Source organism: Sebastes fasciatus, chromosome 16 (genome assembly GCF_043250625.1).
Source record: "Sebastes fasciatus isolate fSebFas1 chromosome 16, fSebFas1.pri, whole genome shotgun sequence".
Lineage (NCBI taxonomy): Eukaryota > Metazoa > Chordata > Actinopteri > Perciformes > Sebastidae > Sebastes > Sebastes fasciatus.
In genome coordinates, this window is record NC_133810.1 from 8,392,028 (window position 1) to 8,419,235 (window position 27,208).

The 27,208-nt window shown below is 39.6% G+C and overlaps 2 protein-coding genes across 5 annotated transcripts; one reads left to right on the plus strand and one right to left on the minus strand.

Annotated features, from left to right (window-relative positions):
• Window positions 1–1,043: 1,043 nt before the first annotated feature.
• Window positions 1,044–27,208, plus strand: LOC141752210 (organic cation/carnitine transporter 2-like). 3 transcript variants are annotated; one of them, XM_074609944.1, is made up of 10 exons: window positions 1,044–1,591; window positions 2,392–2,495; window positions 2,586–2,740; window positions 4,618–4,789; window positions 5,412–5,538; window positions 5,923–6,023; window positions 6,211–6,425; window positions 6,540–6,722; window positions 7,578–7,713; window positions 26,979–27,208. In XM_074609944.1, exons 1-10 carry the CDS (start codon window positions 1,184–1,186, stop codon window positions 27,055–27,057), a joined length of 1,680 nt encoding a protein of 559 aa, XP_074466045.1. In that variant the 5' UTR covers window positions 1,044–1,183; the 3' UTR covers window positions 27,058–27,208. The 3 variants fall into 3 exon arrangements, with proteins under 3 accessions (XP_074466045.1, XP_074466046.1, XP_074466044.1); XM_074609945.1 differs by lacking the exon at window positions 26,979–27,208 and adding an exon at window positions 8,149–8,830 and having other exon boundaries at window positions 1,045–1,591; window positions 7,578–7,717; XM_074609943.1 differs by lacking the exon at window positions 26,979–27,208 and adding an exon at window positions 8,146–8,830 and having other exon boundaries at window positions 1,046–1,591.
• Window positions 14,110–21,077, minus strand: LOC141752209 (solute carrier family 22 member 4-like). 2 transcript variants are annotated; one of them, XM_074609941.1, is made up of 10 exons: window positions 20,083–21,069; window positions 19,165–19,268; window positions 18,920–19,074; window positions 17,461–17,632; window positions 16,832–16,958; window positions 16,381–16,481; window positions 15,979–16,193; window positions 15,681–15,863; window positions 14,698–14,833; window positions 14,110–14,266 (listed from the first exon to the last, which is right to left on the minus strand). In XM_074609941.1, the coding sequence occupies exons 1-10, from the start codon at window positions 20,488–20,490 to the stop codon at window positions 14,188–14,190; spliced, it is 1,680 nt and encodes a 559-aa protein (XP_074466042.1). In that variant the 5' UTR covers window positions 20,491–21,069; the 3' UTR covers window positions 14,110–14,187. The 2 variants fall into 2 exon arrangements, with proteins under 2 accessions (XP_074466042.1, XP_074466043.1); XM_074609942.1 differs by having other exon boundaries at window positions 14,119–14,263; window positions 14,694–14,833; window positions 20,083–21,077.

The window sequence follows — 27,208 nt, forward strand, 5'->3', positions numbered from 1 at the left end:
CTGTAACCACTGGTGAAACCACAGGCAAAGGTCTCAAAAACATGAGTAAAACACAGGATTTTGGTAAAAAGTATTAAGGATTTGGTACACAGATGGTCAATCAGAGAAAAGGCAAACAAATCAGGCAGGGAGATGACAAAGACGAGGTCAAGTAAACAAGAAAATTAAAAAAAAGGATAATGCGGGACAGATGAAACTGTATGTAAGAAGTGGACGTAGTCACCGTGTCGTCACCTATTTATTGGTTTGTGGACTGCGGTTTTGAAACCTCGAATTTGGCATTTTGACTGTCGCCATCTTGTTTTTTTGCAACCAGAAGTGACACTAGAGGGTGGAGTTAAGTACGTTGATTAAGACATTTTTAGGCGACCAAAATGTTATAATTAACTTCCATGAACTGAAAACACAGACAACTCCCAGACCTGCGACCTGTCAATCACAAGGTAGCCACGCCCTAAAGCATCCTCTGCTTTATGGTCTATTTGACTCTAAATGGGACCATCATTTACTAAATGAACATCATGCTGTATTGAAGAAGACTTGAAACTAGCGATCAAGACCATAACATCATTTTTACAATGTTTACTGAGATAATAAATCAAGTGAGAAGTAGTATTATTTTCTCATAGACTTCAATACAATCAGACTTCTTTATTGCAACCAGCTGAGTCGCCCCCTGCTGGCTATTAGTAAGAATGCAAGCTTAAGGCGCTTCAGCATTGGCTTCACTTTTCAGACCCAGAGGTTGCCCATTGGGTGAAACCAATCCACGCAGAGCAGACAATAAAACTGCCGGGAAAACACACAAAAGCGAAGTGGTCTGAAACAAGAGGAGAGATGAGTAGCAAAATTAAAAAGGAAACACTAAACATGAATGAATGAAAAACAACGACCTAACCAAGGAGGCAGGGCAGGCTGTATCAGCACCCTCTCCACATGCAGCTGATTCCAAGCCAAACCCACACGTGCCACAGTGTCACACTTTTTTTATAAGCTCTCTGTAACTGTGTAACTTCCCAGCAGGTGAAGCTGGGGTATATAACAAAAACCCAGTTTAATGAATCATATGCATGTCATAGAGCAGTAGAGCTTTATCTCTCTTGTGCCTATCAGTACTGACGTAGTGTCTGCTTGTCTTTTTTCCTTTTTTTCTTTTTTAAATATCACCGATTTTGGTAAGGTAATGGGCAGCTTGAAAATTAGAGATTATGACAGCATCACATCTTTTCTTGGAACTTGGGGACCCTTTCAGCGAAGGATTTTTTTAGCACTGGCCATCAGCATCCTCCCAAATGGGTTTGTTGGCTCCTATATAGTATTTGGAGGTGTTACACCTCCTCACGAGTGCTACATCCCTGAAAACTACAGCATCAGTGAGATGTGGAGAAATGTTACGGTCCCATTGGAGACGGTCAATAGCATTGCAAAGCGCAGCTCTTGCTCAAGGCTTAACCTGGAAATTGTCAGGCGCTACTCTCAAAATAACATCATCCCAAATGTGGATGTGAATGTGAGTGACATTCCTTTGGAGAGCTGTCTGGACGGGTGGACATACAGCAAAGAAATCTACCAGTCAACCATCGTCACTGAGGTGAGCAATAAGTCATCAACTAATTTCCCTTTGAACATGGTTTCCACATAAGAAATTGTATTTAGTAGTCTTTTTGTGTCTAGTTTTCAGGGAGCCAAAAGTTAATAAAATCAACTATAAAAAAAGACTTACCATAGCACCATTTCTTTTTCAGTTTGCATAAGTTCATATTTTAGTATCCATTATTCAGTGACCAGTTACACTGTGTAGGAGAGCTTGTTGAAGTAGAAAATATTAGTAACAACCAAGTTAAGTGATTTTATATTATGGTTGCACCAGCTGTTCCTAAACTCAGACTTAGCCTAGTTATAATTTAAATGATTAATGAGTGGAGATTAAACATCACTAAATAGCAAAAACTGTGTGACGATTAAAGGTACTAATACTAATGCTGTTATAGGAGTAATAGTACCGTCTCTGTGAGTACTGCTAATTATGCTGCTGCTGTTTAATTGTTGACACTATTGCACTAAGCTACTGATAACATTACTGCTATGCGTACTATTAGTGTGACTAATACGACTGATACTTCGAGTACTAGACTTTGGATGTTGCTATTCTTTTATAATATTATTACACGGCTTTGTTGAATACTCTTCTGATTGGTTAATCACGGCGTTCTACGGTCTGTTATTTCTTTATAGCAGACCGTTGCTATGTATAACAGACTGTTGCTATGGGCACAGTTCTGATGTCGTACTGTGGCGGACCGTTTTTGTGTCAAATTATTGATTTCTTAAATAAGTAGAGGTGTAATAAGCAGGATAATGTACATTTGATTTTCACTGTTGATTTTGCAGTGGGACTTGGTATGTGAGAATGGATACAAATCTCCGCTGGCCACTTCCATCCAATACATTGGTGTGCTAGTGGGAGCGATTCTCTCAGGCCAGATGTCTGACAGGTCTGTACTGTACACAACTGTCTGCAAATTCACTACTTTACTAATTCACTGTTAGACATAAAGTAACTACAAACTGTATTTCTTCCACAGGTTTGGAAGGAGACCAGCACTCTTTCTCATGATGATTCTTCAGACTGTGGCGATCACAGCACAGATATTCTCGCCTAGCTGGGAGATCTTCACCTTCATTTTCTTCTTCGTGGGTGCAGGGGGATACTCCAACTGTATCATTGCATTTGTGCTGGGTATGTTTTCCACTGAGGATTTCAAACATGCAATATTTGATACTGCTTGATGTGTTTAGGCTAATATATATCATAATGGCATCCCAACTCGTCACATACTGCCGTATTGTCACGCCCATTGGCGTCACCGAAGCGTATAGAACTAAGAGGAGAAACTCTGGTGCTTTTTTGACAATGGCCACTAGCGGTAGCGCTGCCGCCATTTTGGACTGAAAACGCCGATGATTCCATGAGAAAGTGTCATACAAAATGCGCAGGGAGAGACACACACCAAGCAGTTGGGAGGGGGGTGAATGGGTCCAACAAACACAAAGCTTTCTTCCAGGAGACCGCTGGAAGGAAGAGGCCCCGGAGCTGTTGATGTCTTACAAAGATGTTTTATTGAAGCTTGATCAAGGAGCAATTGTCAGGTCTCCACCATTGAAGTGCTCTCTGCGTGAAGGCCTCACAACTCTGACCTTCCTCCCCGGTGCTCAGTGTTTTACCCGTATCATGTTTTGACTTACTCGGTTCCTCTGGCATCTCTGACCCTGGTTGCCCCAGCGACTGGCTCTATGGTCCCCACTACAGACACAGCTGTACAGATAACGGTGGCTCCCCTAGACAGGACTCCAACCCAATAATGTCAACAGAGGGACACTCTGAGAAACACTCTGACCCTACCAAGGAGAGAGGAATTAATAGCAAATTCCATCACAGTTTTGATGCCAAAAAGTGACGCCAAGAGACTATGTAATGAGCTGAGATGAGAAAACGTTGGAACACGGGACATGAACGAGCAGCTGATTGTATCGTGATTGTGAAACTTAACGCACGGGACATAAATAGCGGTCTCTTGGATGAAAGCCTTGTGTTTGTTGGACCCATCCACCACCCCGTCCACCCGCCCTTGTGGTACGTGTCCACAGGAACCGTCCTTTCAACGCTTCCCATTCATTGTCTATGTAGGCAGTCATGCAATGCATTCTGGTAGCGTATCGTTACGTTTCGAGAGACGGACCATTACGTTGGCCGCTCCTAATTTGCTCCTAATTTCAAGTTGAGGTCTAGGCTACTTTATCCAAATCAGGGGCGTCAAGTATGACTCGCCACCACTGGAAACTCCTGAGAAATTTTTAAACTAACCATTGTGGATCTACAGTGAAGACAGATTCGGCAACTGCATGGCTTATTTCTCGCCTAAAATGTTTTCAGAAACACATTTCGGTGAACCATTTTCATAATATACGAGAAAAAAGTTTCCAAACAAGCCGCCACGTTGGATCTGATTTGAAAGCTGGGAGCAGCAGCCCACAAGTGAAAGTGTTCATCCAATCAGGTGCTTAGTGGCAGCCCATCAAGTGTCCAATATTGGGAAGCGAGGTGATCCCTCACGTCCAAAAACACTCACCATAAGTGTGTCTTTTCGCTCTTTAAACTACGTCACCACACTCCCGGCGCACTTTCTCTGAGCATTTACTATTACCACGGATGGGTTTACATTTTAGATAATGGAAGGCCCGGTGCGTCTTATAATGCCGCTAAAGGGTGACTTCTGTGGCAGTATCACACGCCGACGGCCGTGACGAAGCCTCAGTATTTGACGCCCTGGTAGTGGCCCATCTGAGCTGGTAGGTAACACAAAGGAAGGAAGGAAAAAATCTTGTTCCCACAAATATTCTGGTTCTGATTGGGGGCCAGGTGAAAAATATATATTGTTGTAGATATGTACAAGTATGTCAAATGTGTAACGCCGGCTTTCAAATCACAGATGAATGCATAGATTAAATTACTTGGTCAATGATCTCACACAAAATTAGCCTGAACAGAACTGACTTGCAAAAAATTTGTCTCAGGTTTATATTGATAAATTCTCATCTAATTTGCTAAACCTACAGGTACAGAAATTCTGAACCCAAAAGCCAGAGTGGCCTTCTGCTCCCTTGGGGTTTTCATGGGTTCAGCCTTGGGTTACATGGCATTGCCAGCTGCGGCTTACTTCCTCCGTGATTGGCGAATGCTGCTGATTCCCATGGCGGCCTCTAGCCTGATCTACATCCCTCTATGGTGGTAAGAATATTCATATATTGTATTTCAGCTTGCCCTCTTATAAAGCAACATTTACATTGCTTCCATGAAGTATAAAACAATTTATATTGCAAAGGAACCTGCAAGTAAGAACTTCAAGGAAGTCGTATATTCATCAATCCATTATCTATAACCGCTTATCCTATTCAGGGTCACGGGGGGGCTGGAGCCGATCCCAGCTGACATTGGGTGTAGGCCGGGTACACCATGGACAGGTCGCCAGACTATCACAGGGCTGACACATAGATAAAGACAACCATTCACGCTCACATTCACACCTACGCGCAATTTAGAGTCAACAACTAACCTAACCTGCATGTCTTTGGACTGTGGGAGGAAGCCGTAAAACCCGGAGAAAACCTACGCTTACACGGGTTTGTACCACTGCACCACCGTGCAGCCCCATCCTCCATATGGTTTTCCCTTAAAAGTAAATATTGCTAAAATGGTTTGCATTTGGTCAACAGTTTGCTCTGAATGCTGGTGTGTCCAGACCCCTTAGAGTTATGGTTAAGGACCACAGACTGGTTTGGTTTGTTGGACGTAGTCCTGCGTCAGTGTATATGTGTTGATATTGTTGTATCCCTGTGATTCAACTCTCCAGGTTAGTCCCAGAGTCTCCTCGCTGGCTGCTCTATCAGGGGAGAGTGGAGGAGGCTGAGGCCATACTGAGAGATGCTGCCAAGAGTAATAATATAGAGGCTCCACAGGACATTTTTACACAAGCTGAGGTAAGCTACTTTTTATTTTTAACACGAGGTCCTGAAATACTAATTAATTTAAGATAAAATAAAACCATTTATAGGCTCAGTGTTGTATTTCAGGTTAGCCTGTTTTTGTTGTTAACTCATTATACCTCATAGGGCCCTATTTTTGTGGCAGCAACAAGTGTAGAAATTTGCCCGTCTGTGTGGTATTTTGGTGCTCAGTTTAGACGGCATGTGAGGCTAGTCCTTGAAGTCAGAGGAGGTTGCTGCTCCTCTATTTTTCAAGAGGGAGATCAAAATATAAAAAAGAGTAATTGGTTGTGGCAGGGCTCATGTTTCATTTACACAGATTCAGGATTGGACCTTTCACATTTAATTGTTGCAACCGTTTCTTCTTGTTTTTCCCAGATCGACGATGCACTGGCTATGAAAGACAAGAAATACAACATTTTGGTCATCACGAGCAGCTGCAACATGTTCTCTGTTATATTACTGTGTTCATTTCTGTGGTACGTTTACGACGTCCTCACGACATAAATCCTTAAAGCATCAAAATAATATAATAATATGATACGATAATGGTCACCCTTTACACAACTCATGCAAGAATTATTACAGATGCACCCAAAATTGTTTGGCTTTGGTTAAGATGTCTGGTTTCTCCCATCCTATGTGTTGTTTTGAATGTCTCTGCAGGATCATCATCACAATGGGCTACTTTGCTTTACTCCTCAACACTTCAAACCTGCACGGCGACCCGTACATAAACTGCTTCTTTTCTGCCATGGTAGAAGTGCCGGCTTACATATTTGCCTTGTTACTTCTCCAGTTCTGCTCCAGGCACTTCTGCCAATCTTCTACACTCTTCCTTGGAGGTGTTATGATCCTTTGTGTTCACCTCATCCCAGTAGGTAATGCTCAAAGACTTTAGCTCCTGAAGCTTATGTTGATTTAGGGACATTTTGTGGCTTTTTGTTTGACTTTTTCAGTGTTGTAATTAAAGTTTTTTGTTTTTATTTCCATAGATTTACAGATTGTGCCTGTTATTCTTGAGCTATTGGGGAAATTCGGCATGACATCTGCATTTTGTGTGGTGTACACCGTCACATCAGAGCTCTTCCCCACTGTAATCAGAAATACAGCAATGGGGTGTTGCTCCATGGCTGCTCGCATTGGAACCATCATGTCCCCCTTTGTCATTTATCTGGGTAAGGATATTTAGTTTTCCATTTTGAGCATTTATCCAGTGCCAGGGCAATTTCTCTGCCCAAATAGTTTGTCATTATTAGGGTACAAACCCCAAAGTGGTTTGCAGGGGTCTGCAGCAGCAGCTAAAATTGCCGTGAGCTCGAATGACCCCGAAACATGAAACATGGCCCAATAACTGGACATGATGTGCAAGTGCTCCCCGAGAAATAAGACTCCAATCGGCCACACGGTGGCGCTGTAATTAACGCCAAAGAACGCGATTTTGGAAAGGCCACATCCCTCACACCAAAAGTCTGATTGACTTGAAATTTGACATGCATGTCCAGCTCCGTGTGCTCTACAAAGAATCCTCTTGAACCACTAAAGTCCACCTGACTAGACTTTCCGCCATTCTGAATTTTTTGAAAAACACATTTTTGACATCTTCGCCTAAACTGCAGGTCCGATTGCTACCAAATTTTCTGTTTGTCATTATTGGACCAAACTTATCAAAGTTATTAAAGTGGGGTGGGTGGTGGTGGTGTTCTAATGGATGGGTGGGTCAATAAAACACAGGACTTTCGCCTTGGAGACCGCTGTTCGTGTCCAGTGTGAAACCACAAGTTAAAGTTGATTTGTCACATAACTTCCGTACTTACTGTAAGTAACAGCATTTCCATTATTATTTTAATCCAAACCCCGATCTTTGCCTAAACCTAAGTAGTTTTTTAAAATGTATTGTGACAAGTTTCTTATTTATGTCAACAATCATTGTACAGGAGGCATAGTTACTATGGTTTTTTTTTTAATCAAAATTGCACCTACAGTACAGGTGTACAAATAACTCAAAGGCTACCTTGCATCTTTTTTTGCAGGACAATACTACAAGGCACTCCCATACATGTTGATGGGAGGTTTCGCTCTTTGTGGTGCCTTCTTATGTTTGCTGCTGCCAGAAACTTATAGGAGGACTTTACCAGAGACCATATCACAAATGCAGCTGATATGCGGGTGAGTTAACAAGTTGCTTCAGTGACATCAAAGTCATCTTCCACTACTATATGATCAAAATTTAGAAACGTTTTTTACATTTTATGCCAGATCATTATTAGGTCAGGAAAAGCTCTTTATACTTCTGTCTGTCACTAGGAGAAATGAATGAAATGCAATCTCTATGCTTTAACTTAAATGAACAGAGGAGAGACCAAAATGAATTGGTTAGCCTTTACCTACTGTATCTTATATTTTATGTTACAGTGTATCCCGTGAGGCCCTTTGTGAACTGTTTCATAAAAGTGTTTAATAATTTATTATTTTGTTGCTCTTACATGTGCAACATGACAGGCTGTTTTGTAGTGTTTCGAGGAAACCTATAGTTAACCACTGACCTTTAACGTTACTGCTGTTACACTGTTGCTAAATGTTCTCTCAATGTTCAAACAGGAGAAGAGGAAAAAAAGAAAAGGAAGCTGAAAATGGAGAGAGCGCAGCTGATTATCAGAGTAAATCAACCAAGTTATAGTGTCAAGTTATGAATGCATTTGTATTTTAGTTTTTTTCTATAAAGCATTTTACTCACCTATTTGCTTATGAAGATATTTGGTTTTATGTGAAATTCAGTTTTATGTATTTTTGTTTTGAAATGTCCTATATTATATCTTGCATATTTCGAAGTACGTTGTCAACCTGTTTTTAATAAAATGATCCATAAAAACAATTTTAATTTTGTACTTTTTGACACAGAAAGCTGCATATTTTATATGTTTTATATCGTTAGATTGAGGAGCTTAGTTTTGTTTGTTAAAGCATGTGCATTTTTTGAGAAAATTATAAATGACTCAGTATCAAATTCTAATATGTTAAAACCCATCAGAACAAGATTAAATGACAAAGAGTTGACAACACAAGGTGTAGAGCTTAGATGTTGCAGAACTAAGGGAAAACAAGGTAATGCACTTTTGTTTATTCATAAAAGATGTTTCTATGAAAATGCAGAAGAAACTTTTTTCATGTCCAAAGTTTTTATGCTGTTTTGTTCCCAGTTGTATGTGATCAAGGCATTTGTTACATGCTCATCTTCAAGCTGATTTTTTTCTATATTGTGACAAAATGTAGTAAAATCCTTAAACATCCCCTTGACTCAAAAATGTGTTTTCCTTATGTTTATGTCCCCTAAAATGTCTGACCTTTACTCTTCTGACTTGTATCTGTACAAAGTTTGTCACTAGAGACGTATTTTCACATTCCTCTACTGAAGGAGCAGATTCCCTAAAATCTGAGATTCAAACGTACCCCGGGCAAACCACGTTTGGTATTTCACAAATTAGCCAATCGCTTTCTAATGTGCAAATACCAGCAAAGAAACCAGAAACCTCCAGCACAGAGCAGACTTGTCAGTACAGAAAACGAGAGTTTACATTAGCATAGCGAAACATTTTGACAGCAAACATGGTAGAGTGTGCAGCTTTGGATGTAATCTGGACCCAGGAGCTTCCTTCTACTATCTACCAAAACATCCCACTATATATTATTTTATGTTTCACAACAAATAGCACTGTACCAACTACTGTCAGTTACAAGCTCACAAACATAAACAAATTAAAGATGCTAACTACACTCAGCATTGTGATACGTCTGCTAGTCGCCGATTTTGGTGCACAACAGACTCCTTATCTGAGCCTGGGTCTGAATGAGGCCCAAACATGTAAGGCTGACTCTCTCTAACGCTAGGCATCTTAATGCGCACTGCACAGGCAACAGTGGTGGGCGGGGTGCGAGGCCTGTGATTTGAATATTTGAATATACATAGATCTATAATTTCTCAATGAGGGAGAAAGAGTGGATGTCCTTCCAGCCCCTTTTCAGAGTTTTTGTTTTACTTTTTATGTGGGAAAACCATGTTAAACACGATATTAATCATAGCAGAGTATTTTTTTTTTAACATAGAGGAGCTTTAATAATAAGAAACCTGTGCAAATTAGGCTGTATTGATGGATTATTATTGTTTTCCGTGACCGATTGCATTTATTTACTTTATATATTTTGCTATAAATCTGAGGCTTTATAACAACACGAAGCTGCTGCTTTTCTATGTCTGTGTAGAGTCATCTCATTCATTCATTCATTCATTCAGGTAAGCGGGGCGGCTGTGGCTCAGCGGCAAGAGTGGGTTATCCCTTAATCACAAAGGTTGGAGGATCAATCCCTGACTCCTTCTGTTTGCATGGTAAAGTGTCCTTGAGCGAGACACTTAACCCCAAATTGCTCGCCGGGTGCTTTACAGCAGCCTTCTGCTCCTGAATGATTAGGATGGGTTGAATGCAGATGTCAAATTTCATGTATGTGGCTGTATGTATATGACAATTGAAATAAAGTTTTTAAGTTTAATTTGATGCCAAGTCAAATATAATGCACTGATTTCTATTGTGAAATTTAATCTTTTTTGTCATTTGTTTATCGGGAGAGCCACCACAACTTCACAATGCAACACATTCTCACTCCCAACTCAAGACGCACTTTTTTCTCTTCAAAATATCCATCTTGTCACATTTAACTTTCAGTTTAACACAGGTAGGAACATCGAGATGAAGATAAAACAAATTATAATATAAAAATAGCTCGATAAGAACGGCAGTAGAGGCTGTCATATTGTAGCAGGGTTGACAATAAAAGTGAAAACTACATACAGTGGGGCCAGATCGCAGACAAGTGCATCGGGAGCGTGCCAAACACACTTTTTGGTCATTTCTAGGCCTTGGGCACGGAGTGAGATCAGAAAGACTGGTCCTGAAGGAGTTATATATGGAGTTTTAAGTGATTCACAACTTTTTGTTGAGCTGTGTGCTGAATTGCTGCCAAGGAGCCAACGGCCTCTCACAATCTAAACTTGATCCGTAATGATTGTGTGAAGATACAAGAGGTGAGGAAGTTTTATGATACAGTCAAGTGCATATATGTGGTCTTTGGGCACAGCATAACTGACATGGCAGTGCTCTCAAATAGGCCTAGTAGGCTTGTTTCCTAGTGTCTCTTGTGTCTCCTTCTCCCTTGTGTTCCCCACTCCTCTTGTCTTCCATGTCCATGGCTCTCTCTGTTTGAGTGCCTGTCCTGCCGTCAACCTGGGCTCAATCTACCTGCACACCTGCTGTCAATCAACTCACTCTGCTCTGCACACACATGTCAGCAATCTTCTCATCAACACCACAGTATTTCAACCCTGGCTTTCCTCCCTGTCGTTGCCAGGTCATTTTCTCAGCTACCGTGGTAGTTCGCACTCCAGGCCTCCCTGTGTCCCAGGATCTTCTGCCTGCTTGACTGCCACTTCAGCCTGCTGACGCCACTCTCCAGTCTGTCTTCCACCATTGCACCTCTGCCTCAGCCAGTTCGACTCCGACATCAATCCCAATGTCACTTTAAAAAGACAATGCCCTGTTATGAAGCAATGACCGCTTAGAGATCCCGCTACACCGATACCCATCCTCCAAGGTCAGCCTCTGTCCTTGCAGACCTACAGAAGGAGGAAGACCAAGTTTTGTATGCTTTGGAGCAATTTGCCATTCACCTATCGCCATGATATCTCCATCATCAATAAGCAGAGGGTGCGCCTCTGATGTAAGTACAACTTATTTATTATTTATCTGGCTAATAATCAACCTACACACTTGTGTTTATAAGGCCTATGCGCAGACATGAATAATGTCAATGTGCGGTTGCGCCATCACTGATAATGTTTTCATCTGTGTCAAGGTGCGCCGTCTCCAATAGGCTAATGTTTTCATCCGTGTCAAGGTTTGGCATCACCAATAGGCTAATGTTTTCATCTGTTTTAAGGTGCGGCGTCACCAATAGGCTAATGTTTTCATCTGTGTCAAGGCGCACCGTCACCAATAAGCTAATGTTTTCATATATGTCACCGATAATGTTTTCATCCGCGTCAAGGTATGCCGTTACCAAAAGGCTTATGTTTTCATATTTGCAACTGATAATGTTTTCATCTGTGTCAAGGTGCGCCGTCACCAGTAAATGTAATCTGTGACATTGTGCGCCATCACCAATTAGGTTTCAATCTGTTATGATGCTCTGACACCAGATTTGGTCAGGTAGGCCAGCCTATCACTATTAAGGCCTTGCTATCGCCTTGCTCTGGGTTCTCCGACTTCCTCCCGCAGTTCAAAGACATGCCTGTTAGGTTAATTGTTGACTTTTGGTTTTAGTGTCTGTCTCCATGTGTCAGACATGTGATGAGCCCAGTGTCCACCTGCAACCTTGAATAGGATAAGGGTTGTATAATGGATGGTTGGATGTACTGTAACTGTGTAACTTCCCAGCAGGTGAAGCTGACATATATAAAAACATGAACTCAGCTTTATGGAGATGTGTGATACAGCAGCAGAGCACACTCTCTCGTGCCTATCAGTACTGACGTAGTGTCTGCTTGTCTTATTTCCTTCTCTCTCTTTTTTTTTTTTTTACATATCACAGATTTTGGTAAGGAAATGGGCGGTTTAAAAATTAGAGATTATGACAGCATCACATCTTTTCTTGGATCTTGGGGACCCTTTCAGCGAAGGATTTTTTTTAGCACTGGCCATCAGCATCCTTCCAAATGGGTTTGTTGGCCTCTATATAGTATTTGTATGTGATACACCTCCTCACACGTGCTACATCCCTGAAAACTACAGCATCAGTGAGATGTGGAGAAATGTGACTATCCCATTGGAAATGGTCGATGGCATTGCAAAGCGTAGCTCTTGCGCAAGGCTTAACCTGGAAATTGTCAGGCGCTACTCTCAAAATAACATCATCCCAAATGTAGACGTGAATGTGAGTGACATTCCTTTGGAAAGCTGTCTGGATGGGTGGACATACAGCAAAGAAATCTACCAGTCAACCACTGTTTTTAAATTGCATTTAACAAAAATAACACAATAAACCTCGGCTTAGCATAAATACCACTTTAATTCTAACTGCATAAACACTTCTACCTCTAAAATACACATTTCTCTATTAGTGCATATATAAACAAAACAGAAAAAGACTGCCTGCATTTACAAAGGACAGGCACTTAAAGCTGAAGTAGGTGCTCCTAACGGCATCTGCAAGATTTCACACACTGGAGGAAAACAAGCATCTTTTTTTTTTCAGACATTTTTTCAGATCTTTTTTTTCAGACTTTTTTTGGCCTTTTTTGTCGGACATTTTTCCAGATCTTTTTTTTCAGACTTTTTTGTCCGACATTTTTCAGATCTTTTTTTTCAGACTTTTTTTGGCCTTTTTTTTAGATCTTTCTTTTCAGACATTTTTTCCGATTTTTTTTTTCAGACTTTTTTGTCCGACATTTTTCAGATCTTTTTTTTCAGACTTTTTTTGTCCGACATTTTTCAGATCTTTTTTTTCAGACTTTTTTGTCCGACATTTTTCAGATCTTTTTTTCAGACTTTTTTTGGCCTTTTTTTTGTCCGACATTTTTCAGTCTTTTTGGCCTTTTTTATAGATCTTTTTCTTCTGACTTTTTTTGTCCGACATATTTCAGATCTTTTTTTCAGGCTTTTTCAGACCTTTTTTTTCAGACTTTTTCCAGACCTTTTTTTTCAGACACTTTTCAGATCTTTTTTTTCTGACATTTTTTCTGACTTTTTTTCAGACATTTTTCAGACTTTTTTTTCAGACTTTTTTTGTGCGACATTTTTCAGATCTTTCTTTTCAGACATTTTTTTGGCCTTTTTTTTAGATCTTTTTTTTCTGACTTTTCATACCAAACGTGGTTTGCCCGGGGTACGTTTGAATCTCAGATTTTAGGGAAGTGCACAGACATCTCCCCCTTCAGTAGAGGAATGTGAAAACACGTCTCTAGTGACAAACTTTGCACAGATACAAGTCAGATGAGTAAAGGTCAGACATTTTAGGGGACATAAACATAAGGAAAACACATTTTTGAGTCGAGGGGATCTTTAAGGATTTTACTTCATTTTTACTTAATATAGAAAAAAATCAGCTTGAAGATGAGCATGTAACAAATGCCTTGATCACATAAAACTGGGAACATAACAGCATAAAAACGTTGGACATGAAAAAAGTTCAGCAACATCTAAGTGCTACACCTTGTGTTGTCAACTCTTTGTCATTTATTCTTGTTCTGATGGTTTTTAACATATACTAATTTGATACTGAGTCATTTATAATTTTTTCAAAACATGCACATGCTTTAACAAACACAACTAAGCTCCTCAATCTAATGATATAAAACATATAAAAATGCAGCTTTTTGTGTCAAAAAGTAAAAAATTAAAATTGTTTTTATGGATCATTTTTTAAAAACAGGTTGACAACATACTTCGAAATATGCAAGTTATAATATAGGACATTTCAAAACAAAAATACATAAAACAGAATTTCACATAAAAACAAAAAATCTTCATAAGCAAATAGGTGAGTAAAATGCTTTAGAGAAAAAAACAAAAATACAAATGCATTCATAACTTGACACTATAACTTGGTTGATTTACTCTGATAATCAGCTGCGCTCTCTCCATTTTCAGCTTCCTTTTCTTTTTTTCCTCTTCTCCTGTTTGAACATTGAGAGAACATTTAGCGACAGTGTAACAGCAGTAACGTTAAAGGTCAGTAGTTAACTATAGGTTTCCTCGAAACACTACAAAACAGCCTGTCATGTTGCACATGTAAGAGCAACAAAATAATAAATTATTAAACACTTTTATGAAACAGTTCACAAAGGGCCTCACGGGATACACTGTAACATAAAATATAAGATACAGTAGGTAAAGGCTAACCAATTCATTTTGGTCTGTCCTCTGTACATTTAAGTTAAAGCATAGAGATTGCATTTCATTCATTTCTCCTAGTGACAGACAGAAGTATAAAGAGCTTCTCCTGACCTAATAATGATCTGGCATAAAATTTAAAAATGTTTCTTAATTTTGATCATATAGTAGTGGAAGATGACTTTGATGTCACTGAAGCAACTTGTTAACTCACCCGCATATCAGCTGCATTTGTGATATGGTCTCTGGTAAAGTCCTCCTATAAGTTTCTGGCAGCAGCAAACATAAGAAGGCACCACAAAGAGCGAAACCTCCCATCAACATGTATGGGAGTGCCTTGTAGTATTGTCCTGCAAAAAAAGATGCAAGGTAGCCTTTGAGTTATTTGTACACCTGTACTGTAGGTGCAATTTTGATTAAAAAAAAATCATAGTAACTATGCCTCCTGTACAATGATTGTTGACATAAATAAGAAACTTGTCACAATACATTTTAAAAAACCACTTAGGTTTAGGCAAAGATCGGGGTTTGGATTAAAATAATAATGGAAATGCTGTAACTTACAGTAAGTACGGAAGTTATGTGACAAATCAACTTTAACTTGTGGTTTCACACTGGACACGAACAGCGGTCTCCAAGGCGAAAGTCCTGTGTTTTATTGACCCACCCATCCATTAGACCACCACCACCACCCACCCCACTTTAATAACTTTGATAAGTTTGGTCCAATAATGACAAACAGAAAATTTGGTAGCAATCGGACCTGCAATTTAGGCGAAGATGTCAAAAATGTGTTTTTCAAAAAATTCAGAATGGCGGAAAGTCTAGTCAGGTGGACTTTAGTGGTTCAAGAGGATTTTTTGTAGAGCACACGGAGCTGGACATGCATGTCAAATTTCAAGTCAATCAGACTTTTGGTGTGAGGGATGTGGCCTTTCCAAAATCGCGTTCTTTGGCGTTAATTACAGCGCCACCATGTGGCCGATTGGAGTCTTATTTCTCGGGGAGCACTTGCACATCATGTCCAGTTATTGGGCCAAGTTTCATGTTTCGGGGTCATTCGAGCTCACGGCAATTTTAGCTGCTGCTGCAGATCCCTGCAAACCACTGTGGTGTCTAATAATGACAAACTATTTGGGCAGAGAAATTGCCCTGGCACTGGATTAATGCTCAAAATGGAAAACCAAATATCCTTACCCAGATAAATGACAAAGGGGGACATGATGGTTCCAATGCGAGCAGCCATGGAGCAACACCCCATTGCTGTATTTCTGATTACAGTGGGGAAGAGCTCTGATGTGACGGTGTACACCACACAAAATGCAGATGTCATGCCGAATTTCCCCAATATCTCAAGAATCACAGGCACAATCTGTAAATCTAAGGAAATAAAAAGAAAAAAACTTTAATTACAACACTGAAAAAGTCAAACAAAAAGCCACAAAATGTCCCTAAATCAACATAAGCTTCAGGAGCTAAAGTCGTTGATCATTACCTACTGGGATGAGGTGAACACAGAGGATCATAACGCCTCCAAGGAAGAGTGTAGAAGATTGGCAGAAGTGCCTGGAGCAGAACTGGAGAAGTAACAAGGCAATTATGTATGCCGGCACTTCTACCACGGCAGACAAGAAGCAGTTTATGTACGGGTCGCCGTGCAGGTTTGAAGTGTTGAGTACTAAAGCATAGTAGCCCATTGTGATGATGATCCTGCAGAGACATTCAAAACAACACATAGGATGGGAGAAACCAGACATCTTAACCAAAGCCAAACAATTTTGGATGCATCTGTAATAATTCTTGCATGAGTTGTGTAAAGGGTGACCATTATCGTATCATATTATTATATTATTTTGATGCTTTAAGGATTTATGTCGTGAGGACGTCGTAAACGTACCACAGAAATGAACACAGTAATGTAACAGAGAACATGTTGCAGCTGCTCGTGATAACCAAAATGTTGTATTTCTTGTCTTTCATAGCCAGTGCATCGTCGATCTGGGGAAAAAAACAAGAAGAAACGGTTGCAACAATTAAACGTGAAAGGTCCAATCCTGAATCTGTGTAAATGAAACATGAGCCCTGCCACAACCAATTACTCTTTTTTATATTTTGATCTCCCTCTTGAAAAATAGAGGAGCAGCAACCTCCTCTGACTTCAAGGACTAGCCCCACATGCCGTCTAAACTGAGCACCAAAATACCACACAGACGGGCAAATTTCAACACTTGTTGCTGCCACAAAAACAGGCTAACCTGAAATACAACACTGAGCCTATAAATGGTTTTATTTTATCTTAAATTAATTAGTATTTCAGGATCTCGTGTTAAAAATAAAAAGTAGCTTACCTCAGCTTGTGTAAAAATGTCCTGTGGAGCCTCTATATTATTACTCTTGGCAGCATCTCTCAGGATGGCCTCAGCCTCCTCCACTCTCCCCTGATAGAGCAGCCAGCGAGGAGACTCTGGGACTAACCTGGAGAGTTGAATCACAGGGATACAACAATATCAGCACATATACACAGACGCAGGACTACGTCCAACAAACCAAACCAGTCTGTGGTCCTTAACCATAACTCTAAGGGGTCTGGACACACCAGCATTTAGAGCAAACTGTTGACCAAATGCAAACCATTTTAGCAATATTTACTTTTAAGGGAAAACCATATGGAGGATGGGGCTGCACGGTGGTGCAGTGGTACAAACCCGTGTAAGCGTGGGTTTTCTCCGGGTTTTACGGCTTCCTCCCACAGTCCAAAGACATGCAGGTTAGGTTAGTTGTTGACTCTAAATTGCGCGTAGGTGTGAATGTGAGCGTGAATGGTTGTCTTTATCTATGTGTCAGCCCTGTGATAGTCTGGCGACCTGTCCATGGTGTACCCGGCCTTCACCCAATGTCAGCTGGGATCGGATCCAGCCCCCCCGTGACCCTGAATAGGATAAGCGGTTATAGATAATGGATTGATGAATATTCTTACCACCATAGAGGGATGTAGATCAGGCTAGAGGCCGCCATGGGAATCAGCAGCATCCACCAATCACGGAGGAAGTAAGCCGCAGCTGGCAATGCCATGTAACCCAAAGCTGAGGCCATAAAAACCCCAAGGGAGCAGAAGGCCACCCTGGATTTTGGGCTCAGAATTTCTGTACCTGTAGGTTTAACAAATTAGATGAGAATTTATCAATATAAACCTGAGACTTCATTGTAGATCCACACAATGGTTAGTTTAAAACTTTCTCGGGAGTTTCCAGTGGTGGCGAGTCATACTTGACGCCCCTGATTTGCATAAAGTAGCCTAGACCTCAACTTGAAATTAGGAGCAAATTAGGAGCGGCCAACGTAATGGTCCGTCTCTCGAAACGTAACGATACGCTACCAGAATGCATTGCACGGCTACCTACGTAGACAATGAATGGGAAGCGTTGAAAGGACGGATCCTGTGGACACGTACCATAAAGGCGGGCGGACGGGGTGGTGGATGGGTCCAACAAACACAAGGTTTTCATCCAAGATACAATCAGCTGCCAACGTTTTCCCATTTCAGCTCATTACATAGTCTCTTGGCGTCACTTTTTGGCATCAAAACTGTGATAGAATTCGCTATTAATTCCTCTCTCCTTGGTAGGGTCAGAGTGTTTCTCAGAGTGTCCCTCTGTTGACATTATTGGGTTGGAGTCCTGTCTAGGGGAGCCACCGTTATCTGTACAGCTGTGTCTGTAGTGGGGACCATAGAGCCAGTCGCTGGGGCAACCAGGGTCAGAGATGCCAGAGGAATCGAGTAAGTCAAAACATGATAAGGGTAAAACACTGAGCACCAGGGAGGAAGGGCAGAGTTGTGAGGCCTTCACGCAGAGAGCACTTCAATGGTGGAGACCTGACAATTGCTCCTTGATCAAGCTTCAATAAACCTTCTGTGTAAGACATCAACAGCTCCGGGGTCTCTTCCTTCCTATTGAGTTAACTTGCGTATCAGAAATTCCACCACAAATACCACTATAGTTAGGTTTAGGAACTACATGGTTGGGCTTAAAACTACTACGTTTGTACAGTGAAAATGACAGTGAACTTTGTGAACGCTAACATGGCGCACAAGACTGAAACAGCGGTCTCCTGGAAGAAAGCTCTGTGTTTGTTGGACCCATCCACCCCCCTCCCAACTGCTTGGTGTGTGTCTCTTCCTGCGCATTTTGTATGACACTTTCTCATGGACTCATCTGCGTTTTCAGTGCAAAATGACGGCAGCGCTACCGCTAGTGGCCATTGTCAAAAAAGCACCAGAGTTTCTCCTCTTAGCTTCTATACGCTCCGGTGACGCCAAGGGGCGTGACAAAGCGGCAGTATGTGACAAGTTGGGATGCCATTATGATATATATTAGCCTAAACACATCAAGCAGTATCAAATATTGCATGTTCGAGATCCTCAGTGGAAAACATACCCAGCACAAATGCAATGATATAGTTGGAGTATCCCCCTGCACCCACGAAGAAGAAAATGAAGGTGAAGATCTCCCAGCTCGGCGAGAATATCTGTGCCGTGATCGCCACAGTCTGAAGAATCATCATGAGAAAGAGTGCTGGTCTCCTTCCAAACCTGTGGAAGAAATACAGTTTGTAGTTACTTTATGTCTAACAGTGAATTAGTAAAGTAGTGAATTTGCAGACAGTTGTGTACAGTACAGACCTGTCAGACATCTGGCCTGAGAGAATCGCTCCCACTAGCACACCAATGTAATGGATGGAAGTGGCCAGCGGAGATTTGTATCCATTCTCACATACCAAGTCCCACTGCAAAATCAACAGTGAAAATCAAATGTACATTATCCTGCTTATTACACCTCTACTTATTTAAGAAATCAATAATTTGACACAAAAACGGTCCGCCAGAGTACGACATCAGAACTGTGCCCATAGCAACAGTCTGTTATAGATAGCAACGGTCTGCTATAAAGAAATAACAGACCGTAGAACGTCTTGATTAACCAATCAGAAGAGTATTCAACAAAGCCGTGTAATAATATTATAAAACAGTAGCAATATCCACAGTCTAGTACTCGAAGTATCAGTCGTATTAGTCACACTAATAGTACGATCAGTCTTATTATTAGTAGCAGTAATGTTATCAGTAGCTTAGTGCAATAGTGTCAACAATTAAACAGCAGCAGCATAATTAGCAGTAATCTCACAGACGGTACTATAACTCCTAGAAATAACAGCATTAGTACCTTTAATCGTCACACAGTTTTTGCTATTTAGTGATGTTTAATCTCCACTCATTAATCATTTAAATTATAACTAGGCTAAGTCTGAGTTTAGGAACAGCTGGTGCAACCATAATATAAAATCACTTAACTTGGTTGTTACTAATATTTTCTACTTCAACAAGCTCTCCTACACAGTGTAACTGGTCACTGAATAATGGATACTAAAATATGAACTTATGCAAACTGAAAAAGAAATGGTGCTATGGTAAGTCTTTTTTTTATAGTTGATTATATTAACTTTTGGCTCCCTGAAAACTAGACACAAAAAGACTACTAAATACAATTTCTTATGTGGAAACCATGTTCAAAGGGAAATTAGTTGATGACTTATTGCTCACCTCAGTGACGATGGTTGACTGGTAGATTTCTTTGCTGTATGTCCACCCGTCCAGACAGCTCTCCAAAGGAATGTCACTCACATTCACATCCACATTTGGGATGATGTTATTTTGAGAGTAGCTTCTGACAATTTCCAGGTTAAGCCTTGAGCAAGAGCTGCGCTTTGCAATGCCATCGACCGTCTCTACTGGGACCGTCACATTTCTCCACATCTCACTGATGCTGTAGTTTTCAGGGATGTAGCACTCGTGAGGAGGTGTAACACCTCCAAATACTATATAGCCGGCAAAAAACCCATTTGGGAGGATGCTGATGGCCAGTGCTAAAAAAATCCTTCGCTGAAAGGGTCCCCAAGTTCCAAGAAAAGATGTGATGCTGTCATAATCTCTAATTTTTAAGGTGGTCATTACCTTACCAAAATCTGTGATATTTAAAAAAGAAAAGAAGGAAAAAAGACAAGCAGACACTACGTCAGTACTGATAGGCACAAGAGAGATAAAGCTCTACTGCTCTATGACATGCATATGATTCATTAACCTGGGTTTTTGGTTTATATACCCCAGCTTCACCTGCTGGGAAGTTACACAGTTACAGAGAGCTTAAAAAAAAAGTGTGACACTGTGGCACGTGTGGGTTTGGCTTGGAATCAGCTGCATGTGGAGAGGGTGCTGATACAGCCTGCCCTGCCTCCTTGGTTAGGTCGTTGTTTTCATTCATTCATGTTTGGTGTTTCCTTTTTTATTTTGCTACTCATCTCTCCTCTTGTTTCAGACCACTTCACTTCCTGCTTTTGTGTGTTTTCCCGGCAGTTTTATTGTCTGCTCTGCGTGGATTGGTTTCACCCAGTGGCAAACTCCGAGGTCTGAAAAGTGAAGCCAATGCTGAAGTGCCTTAAACTTGCATTCTTTCTAACAGCCAGCAGGGGGCGACTCCTCTGGTTGCAAAAAGAAGTCTGTTTGTATAGAAGTCTATGAGAAAATGATACTACCTCTCACTTGATTTATTACCTCAGTAAACATTGTAAACATGAGTTTATGGTCTCAATCGCTAGTTTCAAGTCTTCTTCAATACAGCATGATGTTCATTTAGTAAATTATGGTCCCATTTAGAGTCAAATAGATCATAAAGCAGGGGATGCTTTAGATGGTCTGGGAGTTGTACGTGTTTTCGTCTTAGAACTTTAACCCTCACAGTGTGTTTTCAGTTCACAAGTTAATTGTAACATTTTGGTTGCTTGAAAATGTCTTATTCAACGTACTTAGCTCCACCGTCTCGTGTCACTTCTGCGACGGTCAAAATGCCAAATTCGAGGCTTCAAAACCGCAGTCCACAAACCAATAAATAGGTGACGTGACGTCACAGTCCACGTCCACTTCTTATATACAGTTTCATCTGTCCTGCGTTATCCTCCTGTTTTTGGATTTTCTTGTTTACCTGACCTTGTTTTTTTCATCTCCCTGCCTGATTTGTTTGCCTTTTCTCTGATTGACAATGTCATGAAGAGCACTATAGGAGGAGGCAGAGGAACATGATTTTTAATCACAGATTCTCTGCATCATGAACTATTGTCAGGATAAAGTGACCGTTTTATGAAAATATTTTTTTTTAACCATATTTGCTCAAAGTTACCAACTGGAGCTTTAACCTCTTTTCACTCGGAGCAACAACGATAACACATTTAGAAACATTAATTCAGGATTATTATTAGAATCAGGATTATTTTTTTGTTAAAAGACAAAAACAACTCTGTGTGTTGGGAGGGTTCATATGTTCATATTTTAATTATTTGTATTGTGTGACAAAAGTTTTAGACCAATTAAACATGTATTTCAATTTCATACAAACATTTAAAGATAAAAAAATGCTCTTGTATTAGTAAACATCAACTGAGTACAAAAATAAAGAGTTTAAAAAAATGATTAAAAAAACCCCAACAGTTCTTGTCAGTGGACGTTTGGATCCCACTGTGCATGTTTTGGATTTTATTTTCAGATTATTACTTTCAAATAAGAGAATTGTTTTCTTCTTTCTTTGAAGCAAGGCCATTGATAACAACTACGGAGTCTGCATATCAGGTTTGGTCTCACGTTGTATGGGTAGGTTCCTCCTTCCTTCATCGTCTACATATTTCCTCTTTTTGGGTCCATTGCATAACCTGTAATCGAAAGAAACTATATGGCAAAAATAGCAGATGAGCAACACCACAGATGAATAAATGGAAGTGGACATATTTATATTTTCTACTCTACTACTTAATTTCTTTCATGTGCTTTAAGTTTTTATTTTGAATGGTTAAAACTAGGCATATGTTTCTTTTTGAATTTGAAGTTTGAAGATAGCCATACTACGGAGCAAGCAAAACAGAAGAAGATATGCATCATTATATCAGTAAGTCAACCAATCTTTACCATTTTATGAATTCTTGTATTTTTTTCCCTGTAAAGCTCTTTCTAGGACGAGTACTAAAATCACTTTAACTTCTACGCTATTTCATTATGTGACTGAGTTAGTCCAAGACTTATCTAATCAAGTTTGTTGTAAAACAATTTTGCAATGGTTTCCTGGAAGATATGTGAACTCGTGACCTAAGTGAAATGCACCTACCCCTGACATTCTTGCATCTGCTCCACTCTTTCTGGAAGATCTCTATTGAGGGTCTCCGGAAGGAAGAAGTTCACCACAGAGGAGGCAATTGTGAGACTTCCCATGAGGATGTAAGGAAGAACCTTATTATAAGTACCTGTAAATAACAAAAGAGCAAAATTCGACATTAGAAAATGATAAACTTTTACTTGAATATTGATAAACATATATGTCACTGATATTATCCTATGCAGACTGAGTCCACATCTACATCCCTTTATGGTGGTAAGAATATTCATTGATTGTATTTCAGCTTGCCCTCTTATAAAGCAACCTTTACACTTCTTACATGAAGTATATAACAATTTATATTGCAAAGGAACCTGCAAGTAAGAACTTCAAGGAAGTCGTACCCAAAAATGTAATTTGCAAAGGCTCACTGAACCACTGGTGGCCATTTGTTTCTCATAATAACACAGAACTAAGTTATGGTATTGATGAATAATATCCACCTTGCTGTGTCTTCTTATTGACAGAATAAGAAACCAACAAGATAACACTGAATCCGTTAAATATGCACTTTCTGTTACGTCATGTAAACAAACCACATACCTATCAGCTGTACGCTTGAGATCAGACTGGAGTCCCTTAGAGACTGGTGTGGTTAGTCCTGCGTCTGTGTGTGTGTGCTGATATTGTTGTATCCCTGTGTTTCAACTCTCCAGGTTAGTCCCAGAGTCTCCTCGCTGGCTGCTCTATCAGGGAAGAGTGAAGGAGGCTGAGGCCATACTGAGAGATGCTGCCAAGAGTAATAATATAGAGGCTCCACAGGACATTTTTACACAAGCTGAGGTAAGCTACTTTTTATTTTTAACATTTGATAAACACTATCTGCACAGATGTAGCCACAGCAAAGGTCGCAGCTTTACGATTGGCTTTCAATAAAATGTCTGTCACTAAGTTGCTTCAGTTACAAGTTCAGTTCGAAGTCCTCTTTCACTATTATATGATCACAATTAAAGGACCAGTGTGTAACATTTAGGGGGATCTATTATGAATGAATGAATGAATGAATGAATGAATGAATGAATGAATGAAAGACTTTATTTCGAACATATAATAACTAAAAACAGATACAAAATAATAACAAACAAAACAAGAGTTATAGTGTCCGAAAAGGAGTAGGTAGAAGAAAAACTTATATTACCCTACCCCTTTCTCACTTCTCCTCTATTAACTCATATATCATAGAATGATAATATAATATAAAAACTATCTCAGATTTATTTACATCCCAAGTTGAATATATGAACAGCATCCCACATTTATTTACAACCCACAAATACATCCGCAGTTAAAAAGTATATAACCAACCTTTAACACAACTCTTCTTCAACCATGTACCTCCCAAAAATATCTTTCTTGTATAGCTTTTTAAATTGATTTATATTTGTGCTCCCCTTCAACCCATCACCTAACCCATTCCACAAATCCACCCCACAAACTGAAATACACATACTCTTCTTTTTTGTACGAACAAAATGCTTTTTAAAATTAGATTTTCCTCTTAAATTATAACCCCCCTCCCTGTCACAAAACATTTTTTGAATATTGCCCGGAAGTGAATTATGTCTTGCTTTAAACATAATTATTGCGGTTTTAAATTTGACTAAATCCATAAATTTCAATGCATGTGACTTCAAAAACAGTGTGTTCGTGTGTTCTCTATATCCCACATTATTTACTATCCTGATTGCTCTCTTCTGTAGTATGCATAATGGTTGTAGGTTGCTTTTATAAGTGTTACCCCAAACTTCTACACAGTAATTCATATATGGTGATACAAGTGAAGAATACAGAATGTGCAATGATTTATGATCCAGTGTGTGTCTTGTTTTCCCTAAGACTGCTATGCTCTTTGCCAGCTTTGTTCTTACATAATTTATCTGAGGTTTCCAGCAGATTTTGTGGTCCAGTATTACACCCAGAAATTTATTTACATATACTCTTTCAATAGTCACATCATCTATTATCATTTGTACTGGTATGTCTATTTTTTGGTTTCCAAATAACATAAATTTAGTTTTGTCCAAATTTAATGACAATTTATTTCTGTCAAACCACCGTTGCAATTTTCTGATTTCTGTTGTGGCCACCTCCAAAAGCTGCTGCAGATTTTCCCCAGAACAAAAAATATTTGTGTCATCTGCAAATAAAACTAAATTCAGTGTCCTTGATACCCTACCTATGTCATTTATATACATAATAAACAATTTTGGACCCAATACTGATCCCTGCGGGACCCCACAAGTAATACCTGAGCATGTTGATTTGTAGTCCCCTATTTGCACGTACTGCTGCCTGTTTCCTATATAACTTCTCAACCAGTTCAGCACTACCCCTCTTATACCATACCTTTCCATTTTATTGAATAATATATCATGATCAATGGTGTCAAATGCTTTTTTTAAATCTATAAATACTCCTACCGCATACTTCTTGTTATCAATACAACTGGTTATTTCTTCTGTTAGCTCCATTAATGCCATTGCTGTTGATCTGTTTGCTCTGAACCCGTATTGACTGTCTGTCAGTAAATGGTGCTTGTCAATGAAGTTATCTAATCTTCCAATGAACAGTTTCTCCAATATTTTAGAGAACTGGCAAAGTAAAGATACAGGCCTGTAATTAGTGAAATTATGTTTGTCCCCAGTTTTATATAGTGGAATAACTTTAGCAGTTTTCATTTTATGTGGAAATGTGCCAGTTATGAATGATAAGTTACAAATGTAGGTTAGGGGGTTTGCAATACTGTCAATGACTTTCTTGACTATCGTCATATCGATTCCATTCAAATCAGTAGATGTTTTATTCTTGCACTTGTTAACTATGTCTATGATTTCTTTTCTGTCTATAGCTTTGAGATAAATTGAGTTTGAGTTTCTTGCAATGTTGCTTTCAACAACCTCCCACAAGACTCTAAATATATTTAAAAATGGATTTCTATGAATAAATGGACTAAATTCAATGTAATTCATTATTTGACATTTTAATGGGCATTAAAAAGAAGAAATTATAAAAAGAATTTACAAATGAAATATATAATCCATCAATAAATAGTTCAAATTAAAAAAAGATTCACAAAAACACAATAAAACAGTCAATAAGTACAACATTTTTAAATGATACATTAATGAATTAATGTAATTTAAATTTTATTTGAAAATTCAGTTTAAAAAGAGAAATAAATAACTAGATTCACAAATTGAATTAAGAATACAGCTTTTAATCAGGCATTTAAAAGGGCAACTTCTTTTCCAATTTGCATTACTATTTCCTTGCTGCTTTTACTAAACCCATTAGCTATTGGATTTGCTAAATCATCGAGCTTCCCAATTTAGCTTTAACGTGACCCCCTTCAGATTGTAAAACGAGGCGATGAATGCAAATTAGCCACACGGGATGTTACAGGCTCTCTGATTGGCTGTCACCTGGCATGTCATATGCATACTCACACGGAAGTGGGAAGGAGAGGAATGGATGCAGATCTCCCTCGGAGAGATAACAAGACGCTTTGGTGTGTCTTTGAAAACTCGCGTGACTCTTGTAGTCCTCGATAATCTATTGGCAGAAATGGAATATAAAAGTAGTATGTTTTCTTTAGTGTATAATCACCTGAAAATAAGAATCGTTGTGTTTTGTTAAGATAGAATGAGCTGTTTATATCCAGTCCACCATGTTTCTACAGTAGCCGGACAAACCAAACTGTGTTAACTTTCCCTGCTTGGGCTGGAGTCGATAACGTTACTCGCTCTCGTCTCCGCCGATCTCTCTCTCTCTCTTGCTTCATCACTAACTGCTCATGTACACACACACTCTACGCACTGGCTCTGCTCCAGATGGCTCTAGAGAGGGCCATTCACGTTTTTAGGCCGGCCACCGTGGCTCTCCAACACGCTTGGCACACGAGAGAGACTTCAGTTGATTGTAATCTCCTCACCTCCCCGCTAGATACCGCCAGATCCTACACACTGGACCTTTAAGAAAAAATGAAATATGCCAGATCAGTTATACCACTTTATATCACTAGGAGAAACTAATGAAATGCAAATAAATGAGATAAATATTTCAGTGCAGATAGTTTTAATGCATGCTTTTAACTTCAATGCTGCCTCATAAAAGTTGTGTTGCTCTTACACGTGCAACATGACGGAGCTGTTTGTAGTGTTTCGAAGACACCTATAGTTAATCAATGACCTTTAATGTCACTGCTGTTACACTGTCGCTAAATGTTCTCTCAATGTTCAAACAGGAGAAGAGGAAAAAAAGAAAAGGAAGCTGAAAATGGAGAGAGCGCGGCTGATTATCAGACTAAATCATCCAAGTTATAGTGTCAAATTATGATTTGTGTTTGTAATTTTTGTTTTTCTCTAAAACATTTTACTCACCAATCTACTTATGAAGTCACTGTGTGAAACTCTGTATGATGTATTTTTGTTTGACATGTAACCCTCTTAACTTATTGTGAAGCATGTTGTAAAA

Bases quoted from the DNA above. Each gene is read 5' to 3' on its own strand.
- LOC141752210 (XM_074609944.1), top strand. From the start codon at position 1,184: ATGGGCAGCTTGAAAATTAGAGATTATGACAGCATCACATCTTTTCTT. The intron at 1,592-2,391 runs GTGAGCAATAAG...TTGATTTTGCAG, and splicing joins AGTCAACCATCGTCACTGAG to TGGGACTTGGTATGTGAGAA. The intron at 4,790-5,411 runs GTAAGAATATTC...TCAACTCTCCAG, and splicing joins ATCTACATCCCTCTATGGTG to GTTAGTCCCAGAGTCTCCTC.
- LOC141752209 (XM_074609941.1), bottom strand. From the start codon at position 20,490: ATGACCACCTTAAAAATTAGAGATTATGACAGCATCACATCTTTTCTT. The intron at 14,834-15,680 runs GTAAGGATATTT...CTTTTTTTGCAG, and splicing joins CCCCTTTGTCATTTATCTGG to GACAATACTACAAGGCACTC. The intron at 14,267-14,697 runs GTGAGTTAACAA...ATGTTCAAACAG, and splicing joins CAAATGCAGCTGATATGCGG to GAGAAGAGGAAAAAAAGAAA.